This window comes from Podarcis raffonei, chromosome 8 (assembly GCF_027172205.1).
Source record: "Podarcis raffonei isolate rPodRaf1 chromosome 8, rPodRaf1.pri, whole genome shotgun sequence".
In the NCBI taxonomy this organism is placed as follows: Eukaryota; Metazoa; Chordata; class Lepidosauria; order Squamata; family Lacertidae; genus Podarcis; species Podarcis raffonei.
This window is the reverse complement of record NC_070609.1, coordinates 25016739-25031771: the sequence shown is the minus strand read 5'-3', so window position 1 is coordinate 25031771 and position 15033 is coordinate 25016739. Positions and strand designations below refer to the sequence as shown.

The 15033-nt window shown below is 48.5% G+C and overlaps 1 protein-coding gene across 3 annotated transcripts in view; it reads right to left on the bottom strand.

The window, feature by feature from the left end:
- The window catches only part of SYTL1 (synaptotagmin like 1), a 33834-nt gene that overhangs the window by 2685 nt on the left and 16116 nt on the right, over positions 1-15033 (bottom strand). For all 3 annotated transcript variants that reach the window (XM_053398617.1, XM_053398619.1, XM_053398618.1), the window contains 8 exons: positions 13462-13510; positions 10620-10683; positions 9886-9977; positions 8985-9113; positions 6813-6979; positions 6256-6358; positions 5539-5700; positions 2416-2494 (listed from right to left, as the gene is read on the bottom strand). In XM_053398617.1, the coding sequence (XP_053254592.1) occupies positions 2416-2494; positions 5539-5700; positions 6256-6358; positions 6813-6979; positions 8985-9113; positions 9886-9977; positions 10620-10683; positions 13462-13510 (845 nt within the window). The remainder of the gene's footprint in view (positions 1-2415; positions 2495-5538; positions 5701-6255; positions 6359-6812; positions 6980-8984; positions 9114-9885; positions 9978-10619; positions 10684-13461; positions 13511-15033) is intronic.

The window sequence follows — 15033 nt, the reverse complement described above, 5'->3', positions numbered from 1 at the left end:
TACTTGCAGAGGTTAGGTAGGTGACCAGTCCTGTAGTTTCATGAAGATGGACTAGATCCCTCCCTAGAGAGATCTGCTTGATGCCTTCGTCATTACCTTTGAGTATTGGGCAAAGCCTGTCCTATTTACTTAGTCTTCTGCTGGGTTGATCTGTCTGCTACTAGCCCAACTGCTGTATTTATGGTTGCTATTTATGTAGAATGACACCTTGTTCTCTCGATTTTAACTCTGACATTTGGTTTTTATTATACCAATGGTTTTTGAGGGGTTTTTTGTCAAGGTGCTGTGAATACCAAGTACAGAAGAACAGCAATACCCCTAGGGAAGGGCCATATCTTGGTCGGAGAGCATCTGCCCTGCATACAGAAGGTCCCAGGTAGGGCTGGGAGAGAACCCTGCCTGAAACCCCAGAGAGCTGCTGCCACTCCATGTGAACAACACTGAGTTAGGCAGACAAAGGCCTGACTCAGTATAAGGCAGATTCCTATGTTCCACACACACATTTGAAACAAATAAATAATTGCCCAGTTCAGATAATCCCTCAAAACACAATTTAGGCCAATGGGGCTGTAGCCACATCAGGACCTCTCTGGGACATTCCATTCCCTGATTCTATCAGGCTATAATTCATCTGTCTGTTCTTTCCTTCTCTCCCCTTTTCTAGCCTTTTTACAAGTTACTCTGCTGAACTGTCCAATAAGGAGAATGGATGGATGAGTGATATGTACCGTATTTTTCTCTCTATAACACGCAGATTTTTTTCTCCTAAAAAGGAAGGGGAAATGTCTGTGCGTGTTATTGAGCGAATGTGTGGTCCCTGGAGCCGACTAGGGCGAGCGCAGGAACAAAAATCAGGCAAAAATCAAATCGCGTGTTGGAGAAGGGAAACCTGAAAAGAGGAAGTTGCTGCTTTCCTGCATTCTGCCTCAGGGTCTTACTGCCCACCCACTTGTGTTTCATTGCTGTGTTTGCTCAAACGGAACAAAGAGCAGGCAAATCCCCTCCCCTCCAGGCAAGCAGAGGGGAAAGCAGAGCGTCCTTCCTTCTAATTCCTCTCCCTGCTCCTCGCAGGCAGCCAGAAAACATGCAGGTGGGAGAGAGGGAGAGAGGGGGGGGGCTGGCTTGGGGGGGGGGAACCTTTGCCTTTCTTTCCTCCCTCCTGTTAAATCTGTCTCCTGCATTCTTAGCCAGCTGCTTCTCTGCACACCCCTCTCATGCTCCTTGTCCCTTCTGTGTTTTTCCTTCCCTCCCCACTTAAAATGTAGTTACAAAGCATGGATCCACATGGATCCTCAGGATCTTTGCATTGGGTCACCCCAAATTCACCATCAGATCACATAGCATGTCCATGGCTACAGCCTGCACCAAAAAAATCACGCACCCACTGTTGCCTGGGCCTGCAATGGTGCAAAAACGTGGTTAAAAAGCATGGATCCACATGGATCCTCAGGATCTTTGCATTGGGTCACCCCAAATTCACCATCAGATCACATAGCATGTCCATGGCTACAGCCTGCACCAAAAAAATCACGCACCCACTGTTGCCTGGGGCCACAATGGTGCAAAAACGTGGTTACAAAGCATGGATCCACAGGGATTCTCAGGATTTTTGCATTGGGTCACCCCAAATTCACCATCAGATCACATGTCTGTGGCCACAGCATGAAGCACAAAAATGATACATCCACTGTTTCATTCAGAATCCCGCCCCCTTGTTTCCCTCCTCTAAAAACGATGTGCGTGTTATGGTCAGGTGCATGTTATAGAGCGAAAAATACGGTAAATGTAATGAACAAAATCACTTTGGGCTTCCAATAGTCCAGCTAATATAGGCAAAGGCAAAGAAATGGCAGGTGAACATTTGGCATGTCTTCTTTGCAAAGACACCAGACCAAACGAATTCCTTTGCTGTCAGGACAGCAACAACAACTCACCCGTGCACCCAATGTACACGGCAGATCTTCCATCCTCAAGACTTTTCTGTCTACAAGGCTCTGTAGCAGGCACCCCCAAACTCTGCCCTCCAGATGTTTTGGGACTACAACTCCCACCATCCCTAGCTAACAGGACCAGTGGTCAGGGGATGATGGGAATTTTAGTCCCAAAACATCTGGAGGGCCGGGTTTGGGGATGCCTGCTCTATATGGTTGAAGGAAGTTAGGACTCCTCCAGCTTCCCCCCGCCTCGCACCTCTCCCTTAACTCTTAGATTCTGGAACATCAGTTTGGTTCGTGGCTGGCTGATTCCTATACATATTTCTTTAAGGATTCTCCCCTCCCCCCCAAGTCAAATTGGGCTAATAAATGTCTACCGGCTGGGGGGGGTGGCTTGCAGAAATCCTCCCACCCCAATCCAAAAACCCAGAGGGTGGTGCTGCTGCTGGGAGGTCTGGAAGAAACAGGCCCTTGATCTCACCTCCTGATCCAGCCGGGATGAACTTCAATGCCAGGTTGAGGATGCCACGGCTGCAGAGAGCATCAGGAGTGACCGGGGTCTGGGAAAGAAGCAAAGGAAATCTGTCACAAAAGTGGGGTGGGGGGGAGAGAGAAAACCTTCTGTGTCACTTCCTCCCCCTGTGACGGAACAGCAACACCCACATGGGAGGTTCCTGCATGGTCAATAGAACATCTTGCATTAAACATTTTGCAACCAAGAAAGTAGAGAATGGTCTATAGGTTAGCGGAAGTAGCACCTGCCCTGTAAGCAGAAGGTTCAATCTCTGGTAGGGCAAGCAATGTCCCTGTCCTGGAATACTGGAGAGCTGCTGCCAGTCAGAGTAGAAAGTATTGAGCTAGACTGGGCTTACTCTGTATAAAGTACCGTAGTTTCCTATATGCACAGAAAGCTATTAGCATATTCTTAAAATGAAAAGGGAAGGAAGAAACTCAGGAAAAGCAAATGGCACCCTGCATAGCCAGTTAGAAGGCTCAGGCAGCAGATAGGATGGGACAGACCTCTGTGTGAGACCCTGCCAGCAGGCTAGGAGAACCAATGATCTGACCTGGTTTATCACATAAACACATAGTATCCTTGCTGGAGTACGGTGCTTGCTGGAGGCCCATACAGAGAAAGGCATGTGGAATGATGGACTAAGGCTCCCCCTTGCTACTCTTCAAGATGAATGTAAGAAGAGTCTTGTGGGATCCCGCCAGTCACCCATCTAGTCCAGCATCCTGTGGCCAACCAGGAGGCCCATGGGAAGCCTGCAAGTTGGACCTGAGTGCAGGAGCTCTCTCCCATCCTGCCATTTCCGATGACTGGTGCTCTGAAGCATACTTATGCTCCATAAGTTTGACCCGTATTCTTTCAAAGCCACCCACTTTCTAACATTCTTTCTGCAACTCCTGTTGCTATTCAGTCCAGAGAATCTGGTGTGGTGGTTTGAGTGCTGGGAGACCAGGGCTCAGAGCACCCACTCAGCCATGAGGCCCACTGGGCAGCCCATTCACCAGCTCTCAGCCTAACCTACCTCACAGGCCTGTTGTGAAGATAAAATGGGGAGCGGGGAGAACTGAAGCTTCTTGGAGGAAAGGTGGGAGATAGATAGAACAATAAATACAAAGAGCATTCTTTTGCCTCCTCTAGTGTCCTGCCAACCTAGCAGTTCGAAAGCACGTCAAAGTGCAAGTAGATAAATAGGTACTGCTCCAGCGGGAAGGTAAATGGTGTTTTCGTGCACTGCTCTAGTTCGCCAGAAGTGGCTTAGTCATGCTGGCCACATGACCCGGAAGCTGTCTGCGGACAAACACTGGCTCCCTTGACCAATAAAGCGAGATGAGCGCCACAACCCCAGAGTCAGCCATGACTGGACCTAATGGTCAGGGTCCCTTTACCTTTACCTAGTGTCGGCAGCTCTGAAGCCAAGAGATGCCCCTTGAGGAGCCAAGATTGGGCCTGGGCCTTCAGTTGCTGACCCATACAGCAGCAAAAAGCCCTGGATGTTTAAGAAAGGAGAAAAAAGCTTTAATCACCCTCTAGTTTAAGACGCAATGATGGGACAGGCCAAGCCCTGAGTGGTGTCTGAGTATTGTTTTGGGCGATTCTCCAGAAGCAGGTTTTGAAATGCTCAAGAGGAAGAGGTGCATTTGGGATGGGGAGAAAAACAATGTAACAGTTTGTGGGGGTTTATGCAACGGCTCTCAGACACTGATTGCACCAGCTTACTGATGCAGCAAGCCCTTTCAACTATTGTGGAATGAGCACAGTTGCTGCTTGGGTTGCAGGGATGACTTGCACTGAACTGAGCCCTTCACAGGCACACCCTTTGAGGAAACGCCGCCAGGGAGTTGCTAAACGCAGTGATCGTCACCAGCTTGGACGGCTTTAAAAGGGAATGAGGCGAACTCACAGAGGATAAGGCTTTCGGTGGCTACAAGCCACCATGGCTCTGCTCTACTTCAGGGGCAGACCTTGCTCTTTCAAATTTCAGCGGCACCCTGCGTGAGGCCAAAATTTGCCCACCCGCAGCCTGGTCTCTCATCTTCCATTCTGCTCAATGCACTACTTCACAGTTGCGACACCCTGTGGCGCCCCCTAGGCTCAGCACTCAGTGCAGCGGAACCCGTTATGCTTCCCTAAACCCCCCCTCTGTCCATCTCCACAGTCTACCTGCAGCACTGCATGAGCCTGGTGAACTGGCCTTGGGGAGAGGTGACATTTCCAACGCTGCTTGCAAAACAAATAGGAAACCAGGGCCCAGTTGATTCTCAATATGGCATAAAGCCTGTGGCTGGGAGAAAAAAGGCGGCCCCACCCATTTTAGGCTATGGCTGTGCCCACTGCCACCTTGCACCCCACTACGCAGACACACAAATCCTGCCCCCCCCAGGTCATGTGTCCCTCAGTGTTGCCCAGCCTTGCGTTAAATGTGCTGGAAGCACAAAGTAGAGATGACACAAGGATAATTCTATAACTGGTCTGGATGACCACAGACTCCGATTGGCTGCAAGTTCCAGCCAGTCTGGGAGTTAGCTGTCAATGAAGAAGAAGAATTTGAAGCCAGAAGTTGATTGAGACCTGAAAGTTGGAGAAGATGGGAGGAAAAGGTTGTTCGGAGGAGTTTCCCCCCTGACCTAGGAAAGACAAGCCCCATATTCTGTTCAGGTTGTTAGCGGTAAAATGTGACCAGTTTCTTTTCTCCCTGAACGCCGCCTGCTTTCTTCCAGTCACTCTGCTAGCAAAAGAGGTGTCCAAATGGGCACAGTCATAGCTCAGTGGCACAGCAACTGCTCCGAACGCGGAAGGTTCCAGGTCCAACCCCTGTGGTTGCCAGAGAAGGCTGGAAGAGGATGCTGGCCTGAAACACTGGAGAGCTGTTGCCAGTCACTGCTGAGCTGGATAGAGCCATGGTTGGACTTAGCAGCACCCTAGTAAGCTAAAAATGAGGGAGCGGGGCAATAGGGAAATTGTGTGAGCAGCCATCAGTGAAATAGGGTGAGGGAACTGTTGCCAGGACCATTGGTTGCTGTAGTTTTGCTTGTTTGTCTTACGACAGAACCGTTTATATCATTTTGCAATTTCTGTATGGAGGAAACTCACCCTAGGCTGGAGGTTGTACCACTGAGGACTTGTGTTGCTCCAGTCCCAGGAATTCAACGCAATCTCCACTTCTCCCATGAAGAGGTTTCGGCTCAAGGCATCGTGATGCCAGACAGAGAGGTTCAGGATACGGCCCTGCAGGTCAGCTTTCTCAATCTTGTACTGCAAAGCCAGGAATGTTGCAGGAGGGCAGGAAGAGGAGAGAAGCAAGAAAAGTGAGAACAAAACAAAACAATGGGAACGAGCCTAATCAACCCTTCTGCAAGTTAAGTTCGTAAGATATAGTCCTGCCGCCTGGGGCAACCAAGTCCTCTTTTGCCTGGGGGTAGTCTGGATATTTAAAGAGTGGTATCCTATTCCCTGTCTAGCACTCCCTTCTCTAGGCTACACATGCCCAGCTCCTTCAACCCATCCTCACAGGACTCTTTTCCCATACCCCACTGTCTTCCTTGCAGTCCTCTGAACCCTTTCCAGTTCACCCAGCCCATGCAGAGCTTGTCTGAGGGCCAGGGCAGGAGTCCCCCATCGGCTGGGGAAAACAGGGCATTCTTGGAATGACAATGTAAGTCCAGCAGGCCCCTGGCAAGGCCCCCCTGCCAGCTTAGCCCTCCAAGGCCCAGGGCAAGTGTACTTGGCTGCCCCTCTCTCTGCATGGGCCTGAATTTATCCACATCCTCCTTAAAGTGCTCTCACACCACTAGGAGCTACAACCCTCACCTTAAGGGTCTCGTTGAAGATGGGATCTAGGCTCCTCTTCTTGACAGCAGTTTTTCTCTTACTGTGGTTGGATTTGTCGGGAAGGAGGTAGGATTTCACGTACCTGGGAGGAAGAGGATGGAGCAGCAGTGTAAATGCTACTTTGGTGTGCTAGCTAGGCTAATTTCTACATGCAATCACATATGCTCCATCCAGACAAGCAAGAGGCGTCATCAGACATTCCAGCCAGGCAAAAACTCTTGGGGCGCAAAGCAGGGCCAGGGAGAGGTGTGGTTTGGGGAGAGGGCCAAACAGAAAGGGCTTGAGGGCCCCATTTGTCCCCTGGGTTTGGTGTTCCCTGCACCTGCTCTAAAAACCCACCTGCAATAGTTGTGCTGCTTGGATAGATCAAGGGAGTTGCACAGAAGCTGACAAGTGACAGCTAAGAGCAAGCAGAGGTTTGGATGATCTGTCATGGATGTTTTAGCTGCGATTCCTACATTGTAGGGGGTTGGACTAGATGACCCTTGGGGTCCCTTCCAACTCTACGATTCTAAGCCCCCCAACCCCAAACCTACGGATCTGATCGCTGCTTCTTGGCTTCAGCCAAGTCTCGGCACTGGATGACTTGAATATGCAGCGCCTTCTTCCTGGAGTCATACTGCAGGGAGAACTGGATGCAGCCGCGGACGTCCACGTTTCCAATGTCGTTGTCACTGAACACGCTCATCATGCTGCCACTCATCTGCAACAAAGCAGGCGGGATCAGGGTCAAAACAAGAAGAGGCAGGATCCAAACAGAGAGCATGGATGACGGACAGGAGATCCGGGATGAGCCCAGAGCTCTCCATAATGAGCCTTCACAAGCAAAAATGAAAGTGTACCCTGTGCAAAGGAGTCCTGCTCTTGGTTGCAATAAATTACTTTGCCACTCGCTAAGAAACAAAAGGGGGAAAATCCTTGGTGTGAGCAGAGGGGAAATGCAAATCTGACTTCTGAAACTAGAAATCAATTCATCTAAGCCTGATGGGCCTTTGGAGCCAATTCATTTTCTGTAGCCTTAATGGCAATTTTAAGGGTTTCCACAGGGATTTCTGAAATACAAAATTTTCTATTCACCAATCGGATGCCTACCCCGGGGCAGGTGACAACCTTCCTTTAAAAGGGTGCATAGCTAAGTCGGCAGAGCATGAGACTCTTAATCTCTGGGTCGTGGGTTTGAGCCCCACGCTGGGCAAAAGATTCCTGCATTGCAGGGGGTTCGACTAGATGACCCTTATGGTCTCTTCCAACTCTATAGTTCTATGATTCTATGGTTTTCTTTGTACAGTTTTGTCTCCTTCTACCCTCACTGCCCCACCTTTTTTTTTTTAATCTGTGCTCTGCTTTTACTTCCAAAAGAGAGGGTCCTCCTGGAGACTAGCAATGGACAGAATTACCTCTTGGTTTTTCCTCAATTTATGTATTTTTCCAATCTTAAATTCAGTGCGCCCCATTTCCACATCAGTCTGCATTTTTTTTAAAGTCCATGTGAAAAATGCCTAGCATACACATTCGTCCAAGAAATTTCCCCTAATGTAATGTATTTGTGTGTGTCATTTTCATTTATGCACTTTTGCACACACTTCCCAATTGTATGAACTGTGAGGTTGGTGGGGAGGAAAATGAATGGGGGGGCGTTTGTCTGGAACTGGCTGGGAAAGATGATGAGTGGTGGGAGGCTCCAACTGAGAAACCCCCTCGGGAAGCCATGGAGGAAGAAGGCTCAGACCCAGGGGACTGGTGGCAGGACACAGAAGACAGATCAGAGGAGGGAGGAAGCTGGGAGGTGGAAGACACAGGAGGCTTGAGTGAAGAAGACGACCCAGGGGCAGGGAGCCCTCCAAGGACAGGACTGGGTGCAGAGGGACACAATTTGAGTTCAGGATCTGAAGGAGAGGACAAGGAGGTTTCACAGCTGCCCAGTCCCTCTGCATTGAGTTCCGCTTGTCCCTTGGGACTCCAAGGTCACACAGAACTTTACACATAGCTGAACAGAAAGCAAGAAAAGCCCAGGGTGGGGTGGGATGAGCTTCTACCCGCCAGAATTTGTGTCTGCTTGGAAGACATCCGGAAAAGGTTTAGAACAGGGGTCGGCAAGGCTTACTGGGCATGGGGCCAGATCACTTCCGCAGAGATCCTCTGTGGGCCCAACCAGCAGAAATCGTGTCTGCGCATGTCTGCGGCGCCGGAAACTACTTCTGCACATGCCCAGACGCTGAAAATCATGCCTGCGCAGAAGCAATTTCTGGTGTCTGGGCATGCGCAGAAGCTGTTTCCAGAGCCGCAAAAGAAAGTCCCCGCACTGCATTGCGCCGGTTTAGCGCAGCGCACAGGGACTCGCCGAGCGGGCAGCTCGGTTTGGGGGCAGCTCATGGACTGGTTAAGCGATCCTCATGGGCTGCTTCCAGCCCATGGGCCTTAGGTTGCCGACCTCTGGTTTAGAAGGAGGAGGAGGTGTCAAGAGCCAGTCTTGGCAATGTCTTCACTGAGGGCAGCTTCACCTGAGTGATATCTGTGGTATACTAATTTCCTGAATAAAACAGCTGACTTTGAGTCTCCCTTCTGACCTGTTGATGAACCTGCTCCCCTGATAGCCCCCTGACAGATTGCAAAGTGAAAGTCGATATATTTTCTCTTCCATTCCCCATGCTAAAAGGCTGCCCCCGCCACTGAGCCACTGCTCCTCCCACCCTTCCCCAGTCACATACTGTGGATGAGCTTAGACTGGAAAACGAGGAACTGGTGCTCATCAGTTTATTCCGGGAACCCACTGCATTGTTCTTTGGAGGTGATGTATCCAAAGTGCTTTCCTGGCCATTTTCAAGACTCTCGTTGCTCTAAGGATGTAAAAGACAAGGTAGGTAACAGCTCAGTTGGGAGAGCATGAGACTCTTCACCTCAGGGACATGGGTTTGAGCCCCACATTGGACAAAAAGATTCCTGCATTACAGGGGGTTGGACTAGATGACCCTTGGAGTCCCTTCCAACTCTATGATTCTAGGAAAACAATTGGGAAAACGGGAGCTTATCCTCACAGCCTTCCTACAATGTAGCACCTATGAATAACAGGGCAATTTCTGGACTTTTGAGCTGCAGGACGCCACTAAGAGATCTACTCAAATACCAATGCTGCAGGCAGAGCCGAACTTTCCGTGCCGCAGGAGTGATTTTTTAAGACAACAATAACAACCCTCAGAGGGTAAATGATGGACAGGTTGTACCTGATTTTCCAGATTGGGAATTGGGGTAGAGAAAACTCTATCATTCTATGATAACATAAACGTAAACAAAATAGCCACTCAATTTCTCCATGACAGAACATAAATCTTAACCCATGAACTCAAGTCCCGTGAACTAGGACACATGGTAGTTTTTACTTGGCTTGTGTTTACTCAGGCCTCTATTTAGAGTACACAGTGCTCAAATCAAGGTTGGGCAGCCTGTGGCTCTCTAGATAGTGCTGGACTACAACTCCCATCATTCCTGGTCACCGGCCTTTCAGGATGAGGCTGATGGGAGCTGTAGTCTAACAACATATGGAGGGCTGCGGGTTGCCCACCCCTGGTCCAGAGGGAAGATGTTATTCACTTGCCTAGCAACACCTCATACCTGCATGGTGACCATGATGGCTGGCACACTGCTGTTCTGCTGCTCCTCTTCTCCAGTCTCTGAGCTGAGGCTACTAAACGAGTCACTTCTCTCTGCATTAAAGGATAGGGACATTAGGGGAGGGAGGGAAACTCAGTTTTGTGCAAGATTGAAATAGAACAAATACATAGCAGGGCATCGTGCTTCCAAGCCTCCAAAGAGCTTCAGAAACACAGTCTTCTAGCTATCTTTGCAACAACCCAGTAGGCGACTCCCATAACACTGATGAAGGACTGGGGCTAAGAGGCTGTGGCGTTATCAAGCCACTTCACCATGAATGGTCTGTGGTGAAATTTGAACCAGGGTCTTTCTGATGGGTGGCTCAGCCAGCCATGATGCTGTACAAGGCAGTAAATTGCTTGGGAACCTCAGCTTCACTGTGCTGCATGTCACACACACCTTTCAGCCACCACCAAGGGAGGCAGAACTGAATTCAAGTGTGCTGCAACCTGCCCTGGGACTTCAGAAATCACCGTCTCAATAATAGTCCAGTTTGCTTAACCTCTGCTTTTTCTCACGCATGCACACACACTAATATGTGGGTGGAATTCAACTATGTGTTACTCAGGGTAGACCCACCATAATTAATGAACACGGCAAAGTTAGGCCCATGAATTTCAATGGGTCTACTCTTGAGTAAAATGTAATCGAATACCACCCTGTGTGTGGTGCTGTTGTTGATGCTGTTATTTTACCTGGCTTGTTTTCAGGCATCTGCTCTGGGGACTGGATCACATCTTGCAGAGTCAAGTCAGCCATCTAAAAAGAAAGAGAGAGAGAGAGAAGCCGCAAGCTGGGTTTAATGACTACAAATGGTCTGATAATAGGACATGTATTTGGATTCTTATCTGCATATGCAAACAGCATCAATTACTGTCACCCATCCCTCCAGAAAGCAGATCTGTGACCCTCATGCCAAAGGAGCACAGATAATGAAAGCACCTCAGACCTCCCAGGCAAGCAATCTGTAGGTGAAAAACATAAACAACAACAACTGCTGCCTTCTGCATTCAGAGTAATGCAAACAAAGACCAGCCTCCTTCTCCCTGTAGGTTTTAGGAAGCCTGGTTCTCAAAATGAGGAACTGGGTTGTTGTTTTTAAAGCATGTTCATTTTGAAGTTTCATTCAGGGAGCCAAATCTGTGCCTTGACATTTCCAGGAGCACCAACAGCTGGTGTCATTCTGTTGCCTGCTCCCCACTGACCTATTGGCAGGGTCAGGATGAGCTGGCATCATCAGACATCTACCAAGGCCCAGCCCCTGCAGGGGAGCCCTTTGCCAATCCCTGGAAATCCTCTCATAGAATGAACAGAGCACGGAGATGGAAGAATGCCACCCCCCACCCACCCCGCCTGTGCTTGTGCTCTTCCTTTGGGCGGCTGCGTGGGTGGGACACACAGAGAGAGGGCAAGAAAAGAGGCAGCGATGACAGCAGCCAAGAGGAGGCCAGCCGACTCAGAGAAGGAGCACAGGCATTTTTGCCCAAGCATCCCTCCTCATGCTGCTGCCCACCTACAAACCAAACAAACCCTGGAGACCTCATTGCACATCAGATTTTAGAGCCTGGTTACAACACACCATGTATTTAAAGCACACAGCTCCTTGGGGGGCTCGTTTAATTTCACTGCACACAGATGGTGTAGTGACAATAAAGGTTTATATTATTATTATTATTATTATTATTATTATTAATAATTATTATTAAAAACCCTTGGTTTTTTGTTAAGGAGGCTGAAAGCTGTTAGGAGACCCCTATCCCTCTCGCAGAGCTACAATTCCCAGAGGCAAACCCTCTTCCCAGGAGACTCTGAGAATTGTAGCCCAGCGAGGGGAATAGGGTTGTCTCCTAAAACTCTCAGCACCCTTAACAGACGGCAACTCCCTGGATACTTTGGGGGAAGCTATTACTGTTAATGGGTAATAAGAGCACTTTAAATATGTGGCCAAGGTATGGGCTAAGATTCAGCTGCCTTCTGAACATAGAAGGAGAAATTTGGGCAGGGGGCACCACCGTGACCTATTCCTCAGCCTGAAAAATGTGCAGGGCCAGCCCTGGAGGGGGGCATGCCCCCCTCCCAATCTTCAAGCGCCTTCTGCAAGCTATCAGGTCATACCTTTGCCTCACATCCTGCTCCCTGCAGCCTGAAAGGCAAGGAGGGGCAGAAAGAGAGAGTGAAGCAGTGGAAGAAGGAGGGAAAACAGGTCCCACCCCTTTTTGGCTCTGGCCACAGATAATTATTTACACACACACACGACAGATAAGATAGATTTACTATTTGGAAAGCTCAAGTTGGCCTTTATCTCAAGCAGAAACCGCTGAGCTTGTGTCTAACCAACAGCAGAGACCGCAGTTGAGTGGCGGCAACACACTTGCATGCAGGAAGCCCCGGGTTTAGCACCCGTCATCTCTTGCTAAAATGCTAAGACAAAAGGCCAGGGACCAAAACAGAACATGGGAGACCGGCTACCAGTCAGAGTAGACTATGCTGTGCCAAACAAACCATCGGTCTGACTCAGGCGGCGCACATACATTCAAAAGCATGTTTTATTTTTCCTCGCAAAGAATCCTGGGAACTACAATCTGTTAAGAGTGCTGGGAACTGCAGGACTGTGAAGAGTAAACTACAATTTTCAGTACAGTGGTACCTCTGGTTACATACTTAATTTGTTCCGGTGGTCCGTTCTTAACCCAAAACTGTTCTTAACCTGAGGTACCACTTTAGCTAATGGGGCCTCACGCTGCCGCCGCACCGCCGGCACGTGATTTCTGTTCTCATCCTGAGGTAAAGTTCTTAACCCGAGGTACTACTTCTGGGTTAGCGGAGTCTGTAACCCAAAGTGTTTGTAACCCAAGGTACTACTGATTTCCTGCTGAGGCAGCGGGCAGAGAATGTGTTTCAAATAGGCTTTAAAGGTCTGGCTATCAAGAGCTGCTAGACAAGCTAGTCATCTCCTGCCTCCAGACAGCATGCCAGTCGCTGGGGAACACAGGTGGGAGAGGACAATTGTGGAAAAGTAGACAGGCCTTTGGTGCGACGCAGTATGACTCTCCTTTGGTTCAAAATGTGCTAGGTGCTGCTCCAGGACTTTTGTTTTGAAACACAACACAAGCCCCAATATCAAAACCCACTTGGAATATTAGATTCCCTTCCATAAATGGGAGATGAGGAGAAGGCTTGCTGCGCAGCACGACAGCATCTGCCTTGTGGGCAGAAGGTCCCAGGTTCAATCTTTGGCATCTGCAGGTAGGGGTGGAAAAGACTCGTGGGGTCGTAACCAACTAAACTGAAATCAGAGTAGACCCATTGGGATTAGCGGACCTAAATTAATCTTGTCCATTAGTTTCAATTGATCTACTCCGAGCGGGACTAACCTTTTGGTCTGAAAACCTGGGCAGCTGCTGCCAATCAGTGCAGGCAATACTGAACTAGATGGGCCAGTGGTGTAAGGCAGCTTTCTATAGTCCTATTCCCCGCCTGCCTCAAATAGGTTTTGTTATCACAGTGTAGCTCACCCCACCAGCCAAGTGAACTCACCTGAGTCTCTTTCGACATGAATGGCTGAGGATCTGTCTCACTTGGGAGCCTATGAAGAAATGGAGAGATTTTCCCTCTTTAGGTGAAAGCTCTCTGGTTCATAAAATTATTTTCTTCTTTCTCCAAGGAGCAAGTTCTGCATCCACCTCATACGTTTGAAGCACACACCCGAAAAATCCTAGGATCTGTAGTTTGTTAACATTGCTGGAAACTGTAGCTCTTTGAGGGGTAAAGCAGAGTTCCCAATGTTCTTAACCACGAATAAAAATACATTCAAATATAAACACATTTACACAGAAAAAAGGATGCTGATAATTCACTTGGAAGTCATGCAGATCTTTGGTGAGCCTCTAAGACCCAATGCCAATCTCAGCTAATGCTCACTGACTTTCTGATGAACTTAGACCACAGCCTTATCACAAACACATTCCGCTAGTGCAGAAAGGAGATAAAGACATGTACTCAGTCTTTGGTTTGCTAAACTCCATATTTCTTTGCAGGAATCTGCCCCCTGCTTACATACAGGCAAACAGCAGTCACTGCTGCCCTCTCCTCTTGCCCAGCAACTTGGCTAAGCAATGCAATTCTAAACATGCCTACTCAGAAGCTATTGAGGCTTATTCGCAGGTATTGAGGCTTATTCACAGGTAAACTGGTTTAGGATTGCAGCCTCATCTTTGTAGCTACAAAATTCTATTAAGCCAGTGGTTCCCAAATTCCCCCATGGACAACTTGAAAATTATTTAGGGTCTTAATGATTCTTCTGCCTGTTGTAGATGTGATGTGCTAGATGCCGCATGATTTCCGACTGCATTTTTATTGCTTCCTTTATTCCTTATATACCGCATGTTATTGTGTTACAGTTCAAATTCCACAGAATGCATACTGTAAAACATAAAGCACAATTTAAGAACTGAAAGAAGCAACATGAATAGATTTAAAAATCAAGATGAACCTTTGATGAGATGCAGGTGCCAAATCCTGTCTTCAATCTCAAATCCACAGACATGCCATGGACCACCTGAATGAAGCTCACAGAGCACTGGTGGTCCACACACCACAGTTTTGGAACTCTTGTGTTAAATCATGGAGATGTTGGCCCATCCAGATAATGCGCCCCCTCTGACATCATCCCCAGCCAGCAGGGCCAAAAATCAGGAGTGATGGGAACTGTAATCCACCAACATCTGGAGGGCCAGAGGTTCCCCAGTCCTGTGCTAAAACACTGCCTCCTTTAAAAATATTTATCTTCTTTATCCATCTTGGTTATTTAGGGTTAAATGGTACGCTGTGCTAACTGCTTGGGTATCAGACACATCAGGATATTTTAAAAAGGTAACCCTAGGTGCAAAAGCCCCTCCAATTTTCATCAGGACCACAACCAGTAGGGAGGGATGGTATAACCAGTGCTATTTTTTTCTAGAAAAAGAGGTGCCAAAAATTACCATGAACAACTCCCTTGTTCTCTTAGAATGGCTATGCCGCCCACCTGAGAGGGGCCAGAACTGAGTTCCAGTGAGTTCCATAAAGTATAACCCTTCTTCCCCAGCTGCGATCTTGACTAAAAATCAC